General features: G+C 35.5%; 3 protein-coding genes and 1 non-coding gene across 4 annotated transcripts; 1 reads left to right on the forward strand and 3 right to left on the reverse strand.

Moving 5' to 3' along the window:
* The first annotated feature begins 1729 nt into the window (after positions 1–1729).
* On the forward strand, positions 1730–3905 carry LOC130746842 (uncharacterized). The gene is made up of 2 exons (XM_057599584.1): positions 1730–2480; positions 3419–3905. Exon 1 carries the CDS (start codon positions 1888–1890, stop codon positions 2473–2475), a length of 588 nt encoding a protein of 195 aa, XP_057455567.1. The 5' UTR covers positions 1730–1887; the 3' UTR covers positions 2476–2480; positions 3419–3905.
* A 2438-nt stretch (positions 3906–6343) lies between these two features.
* LOC130746843 (ras-related protein Rab11B-like) lies at positions 6344–8482 on the reverse strand. Its single transcript, XM_057599585.1, has 2 exons — positions 8104–8482; positions 6344–7010 (listed from the first exon to the last, which is right to left on the reverse strand). Exons 1-2 carry the CDS (start codon positions 8316–8318, stop codon positions 6587–6589), a joined length of 639 nt encoding a protein of 212 aa, XP_057455568.1. The 5' UTR covers positions 8319–8482; the 3' UTR covers positions 6344–6586.
* Positions 8483–10095: 1613 nt separating this feature from the next.
* On the reverse strand, positions 10096–10168 carry TRNAR-CCU (transfer RNA arginine (anticodon CCU)). The gene has a single exon. It is a non-coding gene; the product is annotated as a tRNA-Arg (tRNA).
* Positions 10169–12279: 2111 nt separating this feature from the next.
* Positions 12280–14716, reverse strand: LOC130746844 (rac-like GTP-binding protein RAC2). Its single transcript, XM_057599586.1, has 8 exons — positions 14572–14716; positions 14241–14410; positions 14050–14137; positions 13609–13718; positions 13398–13461; positions 13222–13286; positions 12970–13035; positions 12280–12638 (listed from the first exon to the last, which is right to left on the reverse strand). Exons 2-8 carry the CDS (start codon positions 14337–14339, stop codon positions 12540–12542), a joined length of 591 nt encoding a protein of 196 aa, XP_057455569.1. The 5' UTR covers positions 14340–14410; positions 14572–14716; the 3' UTR covers positions 12280–12539.
* Between the last annotated feature and the right edge of the window lie 658 nt (positions 14717–15374).

Below are 15374 nucleotides of genomic sequence, written 5' to 3' on the forward strand. Positions count from 1 at the left end.
ACTATAAAGTATTTATAGTTTATGATATAAAATATATATTATTATCGTTCACAAATATCCATAGAATATACTAAATGTTGGTCTGGAAATTAAACAATTTCGACAAATTATTGTAATTTTTTAATAATTAATTTGTGTATCATATAATAGTACTTACTGGTTTAAATTCAATATTTCAATAAAACTATTTTTGCAAAATATATAGTATATGAGTTTCATTTTTATAGTATATCCTATTGTAATTTTTTTCTCCCAGACATTGAACAAAATCAATGGATCAAAAAGATATGTACGATGTGGCATGGATGGTATTTTGAAATGCCATAAACTGTCATGGCATTATTTTTAAGATGCAACAAATGGATGAATCGTGTGGCTGAAATTTCCGCTGGAGGGGATGTAGAGAGCTATCAGCCGGAGAGGATCCGTATCCAAATTTGAGTAATAAAATGAAGCACATTAACTATAATTTGCATCAAAATTTATACCTCTTCACTCAACTCATATACTATTATTGCTTCGTTTCCAAAAGTGTGAATATATATATATATATATTTTAAGAAAATAGTATTCATCGCCGACAATAATGTCTAATCCACTCATTATAAATGCTTGCAAAAAGTGGTATTGGAGTTTTTAACATAGTTATGTATTGAAAGTTAATTGTAACTATCCAGAAAAGGAAAATTGTCAAGGATGAGGATCGAAAAAACTCAACGCAAATAAGCTCAAAAACTGAGAGAAACAAAGTGCTGAAAAGAAACTTCTGATACCATATTGAAACTCTATGTTATGGAAATTGAAGAATGATTCCACTCTTTCAATTCAATCTCAGATTTCAAGATATATACAACAAAATCCCTACACATCTAACTATGGTTACACATAACTCTCAATATTTCTAACTATAGTTACTATTAACTTTCAATACATAACCAAGTCAAAAACTTTAATAAACGGTAAACACTAGGCCACGAAATGTGCTTCATTGCCATAAACGATATTAGACCATCAACCTCAGGGTTAAGTGACGATGCGATCGAGTTAACCATCATGCCTCACGCCACACCTTGTTTGGAGTGTGAAGAATGTATTTTTTGATATGAATGAAAAGGCACTAAGAAGTAAGAACTTTTTTGGTCAACCAATCATTCCGGGTGTGTTTGGATGCACGTTGGATCAGGCCTGATCCACGTTTAAAGACCTCAAACGTGATTTTCCCATCTCCATTGATGTTTGGATGCTAAATGCTGATCCAATTCTGGCCCCAGAATTGGATCCATCCTAACACAACAATTTGTTGCTTCAGCATCAATGCTGATCCAATTGTCCCCTCACCCTTTTACAGATCCAATTCAAGTCTATCAGATCCAATTCCTGATAAATGTAGTGTGTGTTTGGAAAACTTCTGCAGATCCACGTTTGACCCCGATCCACGTTTGCAGAAGCAAGAAATAGTTGCTTTTAGATTTCTGGATCTACGTTTGACCTCTCCAGATTTGAAACCAAACACACACGTATCCAAACATAAATCACGTCACTCAAACTCACGTTTACCAGATCCAATTCTTCCAGATTCAATTCTGGCCAGATCCAATTCTGCTAACGCTAATCCAAACACACACTCCATTGTTTTGGCCTAAAAACCAATCATTCCCTTCACCAATCTTTCAGTTGGGCTCACATATGACCTCTTCAAACAAAAGCCCACTCTAATCAGCAAAGGCCCAAACTCTATTCTGGTTTTTTGTTTCTTCTTCTTCTTCCTCCTCAAGAAGCAAATCAGAATCACGTTTCCTCACAACTCCATTTCTCTTCTTCTGCATCTCGTAGAAGCCATTTTTGATTTCTCAATCTCTATCTCTCTTTCTCTGTGCAAAGTGGTGGATGGCAAAAAACAACAAGTATGCTTCCATTAACTTCAACCACATCTACGAGAAATCCATAACCACCAAGAACACCACCACCACCACCAACCCATCCAAGAACCCTTCTCTTGCTCCTTCTTCTTCATACGCTTCCGCTTCCTATTCTGCTGTTTCCGCACCCAACAAACCCCATGGCCGGATCCTCGTCCTGACCCGACCCACTCCCAAACCCGTCACGCACCCCACCACGCCTGCACCGCCACAGCCACAACCACCTTCCCAACCCAGCCCGATCCAACGTGCCCCGGATCACCCCCGCCCCGAACCGGGATCGGACGCGATCTCGCTTCGCCCGTTGGGTCGAACCGGAAGCGGCCCATCACTTGCTGTACCGAACCAGGAGAAGGATAGGGAGTTGCCCTCTCCGCGGCAGCCTCTGAAGCCGAACAAGTTCGTGCCGCCGCACCTTCGGCCCGGGTATGTGCCGAAGGAAGACCCGGGTCGGTTCGGGGAAAACGGGCGACCCAAGTCGGGTGGGCTCGAGAGGATGAGGAGGGGTGGCGGGTCGGATGTGGGTCGTGGGGTTCGACCAAGTTCGAGTGGATGATGATGGTATGTGTGTGTGTTGTTCATATTCATATTTGAATCTTGTGGATTCTATTTTTCTGGCTTGTTCTTATATGGTGGTAGGTAGCAACAAAAATTGGCAATACCAACATGCAGTACTTTCCTTTCTTGATTATGATTATATTGATTGGATTATTGCTTTGTTTAGGAGATATGGGGATTGTGTATCAACATGGGACTTGTGATGATTTGCCTCTTTTGCTGTTTGGATGTCTATATTTCAATTAAAATAAGAAAAATGCTTATGAGAGATCAAGGATTTGAGGAATCAAATATTGATTGATTTAGTTGGATGTATGGTGTTTCTAGTGATTTCACTGAATTGGAAAAGGAGGATGAATGGTGTTCCTTTGGGGTGTTTGATTTAGTTGGAGCACTATTTTTCGTTGAGACATATATTATCCAGGCATTGTGTTGAATTGTCTTGTCTTATTGTACTAGTAAGTGGCTTTTAAACTGATATATGGACATGTTTTGAGCTACATCTACATGCTTAGAAGCATATTAAGTGTATGCAGTGTTGTCAAATTGCGATTATGGACTATCGCGGTGAGCCAAAAATCCACTATTTCGGCCGCTATTTAGTGGGGAATAGCATGCTATAATGGGCAATAGCGGCGTCGTGATTTGCCAAAAATCCGCTACGTAGCGCCGCTATTTGATAACACTGAGTGTATGACCAATCTGTTTTTACATAGAATAGAATCATGTTAAATTTAAATCAAGTAACTTATTATCCATCATATAATGAAATAGGTAGCTCACTTGTTATTCTGTGTTGAACTTTTAATTTCATTTTTTATATTAGAGCTCTGGCCATTGTGGGTTATTTTGTGCATCAAGTTACAATTTCCCTGTTATTGGGAAGCAAAAGTGTTTTTACTTAGCATGTAATAGATTTTGACAAGATGATTTGTGTGCAGAATGGTTGAATTCTTTTCCGAGGACGAAGATCAACACACTTTGCTACAGAGAAGGATTCTCTATACCAATTCACTGCATGCATCTTCCTTTGTCCGTCTGGAACTGACATCAATTTTTACAACATGACATCTCAAATCACTAAAGAGGAAACCTGACCAGGTGGCAGCAGATTCTCACCACCTAACGTGACAATTTGTAGTGCTTGTGGAAGGCTTTAACACCCTACACTAGTTCTTCTGTAGGTTTGGTGTTTGGCTCTCTTTACCACGTTCGTACATATTTTTGACTACCAGCTAGCTATACTGTGTTTTTTACTATTCTGTACTTCGAAGTTGAACATGTGTTGTTGGAGAGGAGATCCAACCCTTTTTTGTTGTATTTTTGTTTGTTGCAATATGTTTGTTACTTCAGCAAAATTACACTCACTGGCTTTTTTCAGTGTTCATAAATGTTTTACCATCAATATAGATATTGTTTGGTTCTGCACTTCAGAGTCTCATGATCACTATATGAAAAGAAGTTATAAAAAGTACCTTTGTGAGGTTATCGTGCCTTAGATTATGTGTCCATTGTCAATCTAATGTCAAACCAGAAGAGATGGAAATATGAAGTAATGAAGGATAATATAAACTTATAGTAACTGCTGATCCATTATGGTTATTACCATGTAAATGAAGATTTATGGTTATTACAATGTAAATGAAGATTTGTTTTGTTTCTTGAGTATGTCATCCAACTATATATCTTAAAGCCATGGCTGCCCCTGGCTAAGGTAAAATATATTTTTCATATATATCTTCGCTGTCCACTTGTCTGCAATTTCATCACCATCTTTTTTAATCTTTGTCAAGTAGGCATTGTTTGATCATCGAAGACTTTTTCGTATATTCTCTGCTTATCCTCTAATGCATATCCTCTAATGTAATAATTGGATGAATATATGGATGATTTATCCGACTCCAATAAGCTAACACTAAATAATCTTAACATGCAATTCTTTTTCAAAATATTTCACTATAATATGGATATTCAGATGGCCTCACTCTACTATAACATGGATATTCAGATGGCCTCTAGTAAGGACGTAGTGGTGCATAAAAACATATTTCAATGATATCTAACGCAAGCTAGTTTTGTAAATAAAAGACATCTTTTGAACAATGCCTTGTTGTTTTTATCCGTTTTGGAGATAACAATGAGAGATTTCATGAGTGTTGTGATAAAAAAAAGTGAGACATGAAAAGAAAATTAGCAATTGAATGCGCTCTTGTGCATGTTAGTTTGAGCTTATCATTGTCATCCCATTATCCTCAATTTGAAAATGGATGAGCTCTTGCCTTTGGACCTTCTTGTATAATTCATATGCCAATATTGAAAATGACAATAACTACTAGTTTTATTAATAAAAAATGATGGCTTCTAGTTTGAGACACTTCAACTTTTCTTAGGTTTAAGGACCTAGGTTTAATTGATTTTTTGGTCTCTCTACAGTACTTTTTTTTTAAACGTCTCTTTACACTAGTTGATTGGTGTTTTGGTAAATTTTATAGCTAATTATTCCCTTATACTTTTAAAATTAAGCGATTTGGTCTTTCAATGACTTTTATTCTACTTAAAAATCTTTTCAATGACTTTTATTCTACTTAAAAATCTCAAATTCTAACTAAAATCTTCACCAATTGATTTGATTAAAGCATTATAAACATTCTTCCCCTTAAAGCCCATCGACTAGAATATTAAATTAAACCCAAAATTAAAAAAAAAATCATTTCTTTTCTTCAAACTCCTAATCTCACATTCTATAAAATCCTTGAATTTTTCTTAAACCCTTTTTCTTATTATAATAATTTAGAACACTTCCCATAGACTAAGCTTCCGTGCCCCCAAAAGGTTTTTTTTAAGTGAATTATTTAATTAAATTTATTGTAGATGAACCAAAATAGTAATCTTTTTTTTCCTATTATAACACCGAGTCTACTCATTGACAATTTATGTTGTTTTATTTATTTTTATTTTTTACATCGGAAAGATGTTATTTTATTTTGTTTCATAAAATATCAAAAAGAGAATAAAATTAGAAAATTAATATCATATTTTTATGATGATAGATAATTTGAGATTAATTAAATATTTAAATACATAGTTATTTTAAAATATAGTATTTGCTATTTGGCACAAGGCTAGTATAGCCCACCAAGCACGATTAGTTATTTTAACCAATGAGAATAGTGTTTTTTTGGAAACCATGGGAAGAAGGAAATTGATTAATAGTACAAAACAAACATAATACAAAGTACACTTATTTTCTGTCAAATTCATTTTTGAAAGTATTTTCTGTCAAATTCAGTAAATAGTAATTAGCTCTCCTAATTTTACATATTTTTATGTTTCCTTTTCTGAGATTTAGCAAAATTCTAAAATAAAATAAAATATTTTTTAGAATGCACTTAGTGTGCCGTCCGGTGCCACACAAAATATAAAGAAGATCATATAATATGTTCTTTTGTGTTGTTTATATTTTGTTAACTAGTTTGATACTAAATTTTTATGTTGCTCCAACTAACTTATGTAACTAATCATGTGTTGGTGGTGCAAGGAGGAGATTTTATCTTTTTGAAACTTAGGAGGAGGTTAAAGTCCCTTAACTACGTGTATGAAAAATGATACTACGGACAAAGGTTTGCCTTTAACACTAGACAGTACCCTCATTTGCCAGGATCTCATAGTCCTATAGTCGCCCAAAAAGATGTTAAAAATGTATCATATTGTCTTTGTAAAAATGTATTGACAGTTTAGTGTTTGTGATTTTAGCTTTAGCAAATCCTTAGGCTTTGCAGCCTAGTTCAAATTTTACTGGTCATGTTAATATCAGCTTTTTCTAGTTTAGTGCAACTCACTTTAAAGAGACAGATCAAGACAGAAAATTGAAGAAAACAGCTACATTGTACCAACAACAATAAAGGGCTGTTGTTGAATCAATCTATTTCACCAAACCAAAGAACAAAATGAAATAATGAAACTCCCAAAACAAGTAGGTCAAATTTTTTAAGTATCAAACACATTTGATATGGATCCCAAAATGATGAAAATTTAGTTGAATCATGAAATACTACACATCCTACAATACTATATAACCAAGACCTTCTATCTCTTATACCTCTCTCAAACTACGCCGAGCAGCATCCAGGCTTTTTAACTGCTGAAACATCACCAAGGTTGATGGTCTGCCCCTGAGGCAAGGCCCCAGGGTCATTCCCCTTCTCAAGAGTCTTCCTGCTCACAACATTGTATATCTCAGAGAGCACTTCTATGAAAGCATTGTCCACGTTCAAGGACTCCAGTGCAGAGGTCTCCATGAAATAGGTGTTTTCTCTCTCAGCAAATGCAGTGGCTTCTTCAGTGGGCACGGCACGCAAATGGCGAAGATCTGCCTTGTTTCCAACAAGCATGATTACAATGTTGGCATCAGTGTGATCCCTAAGCTCCTTCAGCCACCTCTGCACGTTTTCAAAAGTCACTTGCCTGGTCACATCATACACAATCAATGCACCAACAGCTCCTCTATAGTAAGCACTTGTGATTGCACGGTATCTGTGGCATATCAAAAAGACTCATCAATAATCTATCTAGTTATGGTTAGAAAGTATGCACAAGAAAAGAACATAGCAGGTTTAAAAGTGGCTAATTGGAGAAGTCATAATTAAGGGAGTCACTGACTCAGGGCCCTGCCTCACTTCATTTCAAATAAATGCCTCAAGTATGCAAAACTCAAAACATAATACAAAACAAGCAAAAGTATGAAAAGTCAGGTCTTCTGCCATCTTCTCATGGCTATCTGACAATGAATCTTCTAATAGCTAGTTGGATGATATCCTATCTAAAAATAACATGATATGATCTTGTCAAAAAGAGAAATGCATAACATTTTACATAAATTTTACATAATCACTTACTATGATTGGTTGTATGGATTTCTAGTTACAGGAAAAACAAAAAACTGTCCTTTTTTCTCTAACAGAAGCAGAATCATACCCTGGAATCTAAATCCCTAGAGAAATTTTTGAAACAAAGCAATACTTGCGTGAACGCAGTGTCTCCTAGACATAACCAATCAGAAGCTGAAGACACAACACAATAACAATCATGATGATAAAAAAAAACATCAAATTTCACACTACAATTATACTAATATCATCTAAGCTTTTGATTCACAACAATCTAGAGCAGCATATTATTATCTCAGACAAACACACCTTGAGAATTTGAACAAATCACCATTTTCAAAAAAACCAAAATCAATGGATTAGGGTCATCCATCCATTCATCCTTCCATCCATAATTTCATACAAAGGGAAGAAGAACCCAATCTTTGACCCCAATTGACTGTTTCTTGAAAATCTTCCCTCAACCATATACCACATAACAAATTGAAGAAATAACAATTTTTCATTCATTCTTAAACCCCATTCACAATTCCATCCTCCCTCCCACAACAAAATTCTCAAACAAACAATCCTCCATTTTCAGTGTCCCAACATCAAGATCAGGCAATCCCACAAACAACCAATCAAACCAAACCGACCCATTAACATTTAACCTAATCATCGATCAAAACAAACCCTATATATCTCAAAACCACAAGAATCATGAAGAAAAGCAAAAGAAAACATGATAAAGGATTGACCTTTCTTGACCAGCGGTGTCCCAGATTTGCGCCTTGACAGTCTTATCATGGATGCGGACGCTGCGGGTGGCGAATTCAACGCCGATGGTGGACTTGGACTCCAAGTTGAACTCGTTCCGGGTGAATCGAGAAAGCAGGTTGGACTTGCCGACACCGGAGTCTCCGATCAACACCAGCTTGAACAAGTAGTCGTAGTCCTCATCGGAAGTACCCATTGGTCCCTGGTTCGCAGATCGAAATGAAATGAAAAGGGTTGGTGGGGATGATTTGGGTTTATTCAAAGATTTAAGCTTTTTCTGTATTAATTGATTCTACTTGTGATTGTACTCAGAGAGAGAAAGAGAAAAGTGACAAGGATTCAATATTCATCAATGACTCAATGAATCTTCAATCTTCTACTAATTAATTTCTTTTTATTTATTTATTTTTTCAGAAGGCTAAAAGGGCGTTAATTCAATATTTTTAAAAATAAAGTGAGTAGAATGTTTGAAATTTGAATTAACTTTTTATTTTTTTATTTTATGTTTAAAACGGTTCTAAGAAACAATTAAATAAAATGTAAATAAGAACAAGAAATGGAGTTTGCTTGGTGAACGTTTCTTCATGGTGAAGATTGATTCAAAGGATAACGGTTGGAAGGATTAAGTAAGACCTTGACAAAATTCAAAGGCTGCGTACCAAAATTTTCAATTTAAGAGTTGTTACAAATGGTATAGAAATGTAGTGAAGGTTAAATGTGTATTTGGATTAAATTAAAACTGATTTTTATTTCAATCTTCATTAATTTTTTATAAGAGCATGTTTTATACTATCTACGTTCTTATTTAACTGTCCATAAAGAGAAAAAAACACACATATCAGCGAGTGTAATTAATTTTGTTAATTTTTAGGAAAGTATAGTTTGTTTTCTTATTTTATTATTTAAAATGTATTTTATCTTTCCTCATTTATTAATTGTTCATTTGGAGAGAAAAAAATTATTCTATATATATGTTACAGTACGTTTTTTTAGGTAAGCCAAAATTGTATATAATAAAGAAATACTAGGGATACTAAGAGTATATAGATATTGACTAAATGCAATAATATGTAGAAGGAATATTTTTTATTTTTGGCTTAAGTATGTTTAAAGTTCGTATTTTAGTCCCTTTAAGGTTTTTGTTTAGTTTCACCTATTAAATATAAAATAATAGTATGACTTTAGTTCCTACCGTCAATGATATCATCCAACTTGATCTCTTTCTCCTCCATCTTCTTTAGGAGATGAAGTAACCTATTACAAAAAATCTATTACCCTAACCGCAACAAACCACAAGCCACCTTCGTTCACTCTTGTCGGTCACACTACACAGGCTACTGGGTCGACCATAGTACATGCATTCATACTTCGTAGGTTCGCAAGTTTAGGGGTTTAAGGTGTACGTAGGTTGAGGTGGGAAAACAAATGAGAGTGGGTGGCAGAGGTTGAAGAGGTCGTTGGAAGGTGGTAGAGTCATGGCTAGCTTTCGCGATGGAAGGTGGTATTAGGGTTAGGATTTGGGGAATAATGAATCAAAGCTGATGAAGAAAACTTTGTAGGCATCAAAATTAATGTAAAAACTCTACGTTGATAACTATCATCGGCTTAGGATCATGTGAGTCAATATGTGAACAAAGTTTGATAGATCATTTTAATCCATAAGTTTTTTTTGACATTCTAACATGAGAATACTCATCAGATTAAAAAAAACATGAGAAAACTCAAAAGAAACAGCTCAGAAAGATAAGTTTATTTTGACATACATGTAATTAGCTTTAATTGATCCCGTGAAAAAATGTTGTGGAATTATGAAATGATGTGAAAAACAAAAATGACGTGAACGCCGCGTCATGGCATTAAGAATATCACGGACCCCACTTGCGAAATGCAGAATCCAAGTTCGTGACAATTACTAGGCTATTAATTAATTAATTAATAATTAAAATTGGAATATGATGCAAAAATATAATTTCCGCGCCAGGTAGGGGTCGAACCTACGACTTTCTGCTTAGGAAACAGACGCTCTATCCACTGAGCTACAGGCGCTTCTTGTATACTTCTGCTACTTTTAAGATTAAATTATATAGTAATAATTCTGTCGAGACATTATACTATACTTTATGCTTCTGCCTATTTATTTGTACTTCTTAATAGAAATTTTGTACTTCATCGGAGCTCTTGCACAGATTGAGTTCAATATGCTTTTGCATTAGCTAGTTAACACACAATTGGTTAGCATTGTCATGCTATATCTTTATTATTTATACATGGGTTCATAGTCAATAATATGATCTTATTTAGTTAACCATTTCCTCTTGTTAAACATAAATGACAAATGAAAAAAGAAATAGTGAATATCCAATCTCCTATAACTCAGAACCTTCAACTAGCTCAACCCAACACCAGGCGTTGGCTTGAATGAGAGACTACCGTACCATTTAAGATATTTTTGATCCCCTTTAACTTAGGCCAACAGTATCGCTTCTGCTGGACAAAGCCGAGGGACCATTATTACTGATATCTTTGATTCATCTTATATGTTTGTCATATGGCTCGGTTCAAGTGACGCAACTCAAATTGATGGACCAACTACCCATAATTAAGTCACACGAGACAACCACCCAAACTCATCCTAGTCATTCTCGAGTTATCCCTTTTTCAAAACCGACACACCAACAACCTTGAGCCTTTGATCGTTCCAAGCTATTTGTCCCAAATGCCAACATATCTCATTACTTTGAGTTACAAAGCACTAAGCCAACTTATGAGCACGAGACCACACATCCCACCACTTTCAGGCACAAGCAATAGGTTGGTCCACACCCCAATAATTTTGAAACCATGGGTATAAACTGACTTACTCACAAGAGTTAAACATCATGCTGCCATGTAGCTAGCTTAGTAGTTCGTAACACTGGGTTATTTCTCAAACCACACTCCTTGAGTAAGAAAATGACAATTAAAGCCCCTTTTAGATCTTTCCCGCTCAAAGAAAGTCCAAGATACACGACATGAGATTGCTCCCTCTGCTCGAGGATGAGCTAGCAGCAAACCAAGAGGAGCTCCACCTTCCATTTCCCTTGACTTCAGGACTGACACAAAGGATCTTAGGGTTGAATGCAAGGCAAGTCGCGTAGAGGAAAAAGTCGCGCACATGAAAATGAGAGACTTTGACATTACTGTAGCCCTCTCGACCTTCACATTTAAACTAGTATAATCGTCTCCATCGAGGATCTATCAACACGATGATCTCAGAGCTGACCGCAAAGCATGCTACACTCGAGACAAGAAATGATCTTGACAGTACCTTAATCTCTTTGGCCATACTTACTTTAGGGAGTTAGGAGATAAGATCACTATATATGAGTTGGATTAAAATTTTCACACGTTATTTCCCTTAGTAACTTGAGCGTTGATGTGTCCTCGTAGGTACCACTCGTGGGAGGTCCAGACCAAGACGCAAAAGTCATCCAAATTGAAGCAAAGCCCCAAAACTGATCGCCATCATCGCCCTCTCAAGAAGTTTATACTCACTTGAGTAATTGATTGGCCTTTATCCAATCAAGTTCCATTCAATTTAATATGATAACCTTCTTTAATGTAAAAATAGTTCCAATTTTTAGACATTCAACACACTCACACTCTACTTACATTATCATCACATCACGACATATATCACTTTCTCTCTTCTCCTCTCTCATTCTCATTTGAGTGTAAACATTATAATGAAGTGTGAGCACAACATTTTTCATATAAAAATATGTAAATAATGATTTTTTTTTGCTTTTAGATAATGAAACGTTGATTTCTCTCTTTTATTTAATTTTATTCCTCTTTTAATAAAAAATCATAAGGTGTAAAGGGGCACTTTCAGACTTACCGACATGATGCTAATTAATGTCATACTTGAGACCTCTAATGAAAGGATTATTTCCTTTATTATTATGTGGAGAGTAGCGAAGATTCACTCTAATCACATGCTGAAGTACTACGAAGTTTATTTGAGTATAAATATCTACCAACTTTGGATATTCGAACCCACAGGGTGAGGTTCAAAACGGGTCCAAGTGTGTCAACCATGGCTATTTTTCTTGAACAGAACCATGGCTATTTAACTTTAGTCTATCTATATTAAACACATCCTTTAAAAGAATCCCTAATAAAAAAAGTCACTATGAATGCTATTATTTCTTATCACAAAATTTATCTTTGATCGAGTACAGTCTCCTTGTATGTTCCAGTAGATACATTGAAATATCACTTAGACCCACCAACAAAAAATACAAGAAAACGGAAAGAAGATAAGAGTGTGTAATACATATGTTCAAAAAGCATATTTGTGCAATCAAATAAAGGGTAAAAAACATAGGAAGAAGGTCCCGAATGCTACAGATTGCGAATCAAACATGAACATCAATTAAAGGAAAACGCATGGTCTGGTCTTCTTTCGTTTTTTCTTTGGTTTAGGTGGCTGCAAAACAACCTTGATAGCAGCATCAAACACAGCCTTCACATTCTGAAATAAAGCAGCAAAGGCATTGAATTAGGCTCAGAATTAAAAACTTTTTTTTATTTTCCAACTTGGAGCAATAAAATGACTTATACACTTCAAATTATAACTGTATCTATGTCATGGCCATGATCTCATGTGTAAGTTCATATACCAAATTCAATGGAAAAAAATATTTCCACACATCTTTTGAGATGAAAAAAGGTGTAGGGAGGAGGAGGAGTTATAGAAAGAATAGAGAAAATGAAGAAAGTGAAAGTGAAGGATAGTATCATAGGACTATAGGAGGAAGATAGAAAAAGAGGGAGGTTATAATAGGTATTAAGAAAATCAGAACCTGTTGAGTCTTTGAGCTGCATTCTAGGTACACAGCAGCACCAATTGCCTTCTTCAGCTCTTCTCCCTGCACAAGATTTTACAGGATTATGGTGTATACTAAAACAAAATCATAAACAATTCATGCCTCCAACAAGAAAATTGTCTCGGTTAATGACGGAAAAATATCACATTCCGAGACATTTTTACTGAAGTAGAGATCTCATGATGTGTTATTTTCTCGTTTTCATAAACCAAACGGAAAGTTGCTTGCCTGGGCAGTAGTAATAGGTGTGGCTCCAGGATGATCAATCAAATACTGCCTGTCTTCCCTCAAATCTGCATCCAATTAAAATTAAGGTCCAATTAAGCATTAGATGACCACCAAGGCTGAGCTTTTAGCATGAGTAGTACAAATTGTAAAGTAATATTTATATTTTTAGCTGATACCAAGTTTGGTTCCCACAAGAACAATTGGCACAGTTGGGGCATAGTGTCTCAGTTCAGGAATCCACTGCATAAAATTAGCATAGTGTGAGATTCAGTTCAATGGAATAATATCATATCAAGATGAATGTAAAACATTTGTATAATATTAACAGATCAATAGATGTTATTGTGTCTTCAAAAAGAGGGAGATATTGGCAACTTTCAAAGTAACCTTTTTGGAGATATTTTCATAGCTGGCTCTGCTAAGGAGGGAAAAAGCCAGCAAGAACACATCTGCTCCTCTGTAGCTCAAAGGCCTAAGCCTATTGTAATCCTCCTGTCCTGAATTTATGAAGCCACAATAAATGAGTATAGCATGGAATTAAGGAGATTAATTACTCCAATTTTAGCAGAGAGAAACCTTATATTCACTACTTACTATGCCTATTGAAGATGACACAATACAAATGCTGGCTAGTATTGTATGCAAAATCAATTCTACTTTTTTCATCTTTGACAATTAAATTCCATGACATTACCCTACAAAAAGCTTTTTTTTTTCATAAAAGTATTCAAATATAAATCACATCATTTTAACCCACTTAAATCATATGCAGTTTTATGTCCATAATCAATTCTGTTAGCGCTCATCCAAACATATGAAAATACTTACCAGCAGTGTCCCATAATCCCAGGTTAACTGTGCTGCCATCAACCACCACATTTGCACTGAAGTTATCAAAAACAGTAGGCACATAATCCTGTTTTTCAACAAGTGAATTTTTTATTGGCCAAACACAAACTAAATTTACACCTTCAAAATTGAATTGAAACAATTAATCAAAGCACCATGTGTTGTCATACCGTTGGGAATGTGTTGCTGGTGTAAGAGATAAGCATACAGGTCTTTCCCACTGCTCCATCTCCAACAGTAACACACTTGATGAATCTAGCTGTGCTCATTTTCAACCTCCTTTTCTGAACTGATTTTCCTTACCTTACAGCAAAGCTTTCCATATTTCTTTCACTTGAAACTAAAAATAGAACAAGCGAAAAAGAGAGTGAGTGAGAGAGAGAGAGAGAGAGAGAGAGAGGAAGTTGATGTTTAGAAAAAGAATGGGGTGAATTTAAATTTTGAATAGAAATGGAGGGGGGGAAGCAGAGCATTTAATAAGGCAAGTCCTTTATCACCAACTTTAGTGTGTCTCACTGTCTCTTATTATTGCATTTGGCTTTCTGTTTCTTTAAGGGGAAGGCCAGAACTTTAGATCATCATCAGCAAAAGGAGAGGTTTGGTGCTCTAGTGGTGTTAGTTGGTTAAGTATTGTACAAGGGAGAGAGTCAATAATAATGAGTATTTAGAATATAAACATTGCTTTGCCTAAGAACTAATGTTAGAAATCAGAATTGTTAATTACAATTGGAGAAAAAGAATAGTTGTGAGTAAAAATTGGAAGTTTGGGCATTACCAACCAAAACAAGTTGCACAAGTGTCATACAACGACCCTAGCTCTATATATTGGATCTATTGAAAGTGGGTGGATGAATTTGACACTAGCTGCAAGGAAAAAATTTGATTTCCAAGTCACCATATTACTATATTACAGTTCAAACGATGGATCATGTTTTGTTCTCAGCCTCAGTGGCCATTCTTAAAATTTAGGTTAGACCTAACTCGATGTTAGAGATAAATAGCCATAATATCCTACAGGATATTCCTCTATTATTATTTGTTATATTTTGTAATATGCCTCAAAATATTCCTTAGCATATTCTGTAATTTTCTATTATAAATAACATTGTCTACCTCACACACAATTTATGGTGAGAGTATCCAATCTTACATGGTATCAGGTTTAGGTTGAAACCCTAGCCTCCAAACTCTCTCTGTGCCGCCACCTACCACAGTCTTCTTTCTCGTTTTATTTCCCTAAAATCCTTTTCTGCGCCGCTGACGTCATCCTCTACCAGCTTTCCGCGTCGCTGACGTCATCCTCT

The sequence above is a fragment of the Lotus japonicus genome, chromosome 3, assembly GCF_012489685.1.
Source record: "Lotus japonicus ecotype B-129 chromosome 3, LjGifu_v1.2".
NCBI lineage: Eukaryota > Viridiplantae > Streptophyta > Magnoliopsida > Fabales > Fabaceae > Lotus > Lotus japonicus.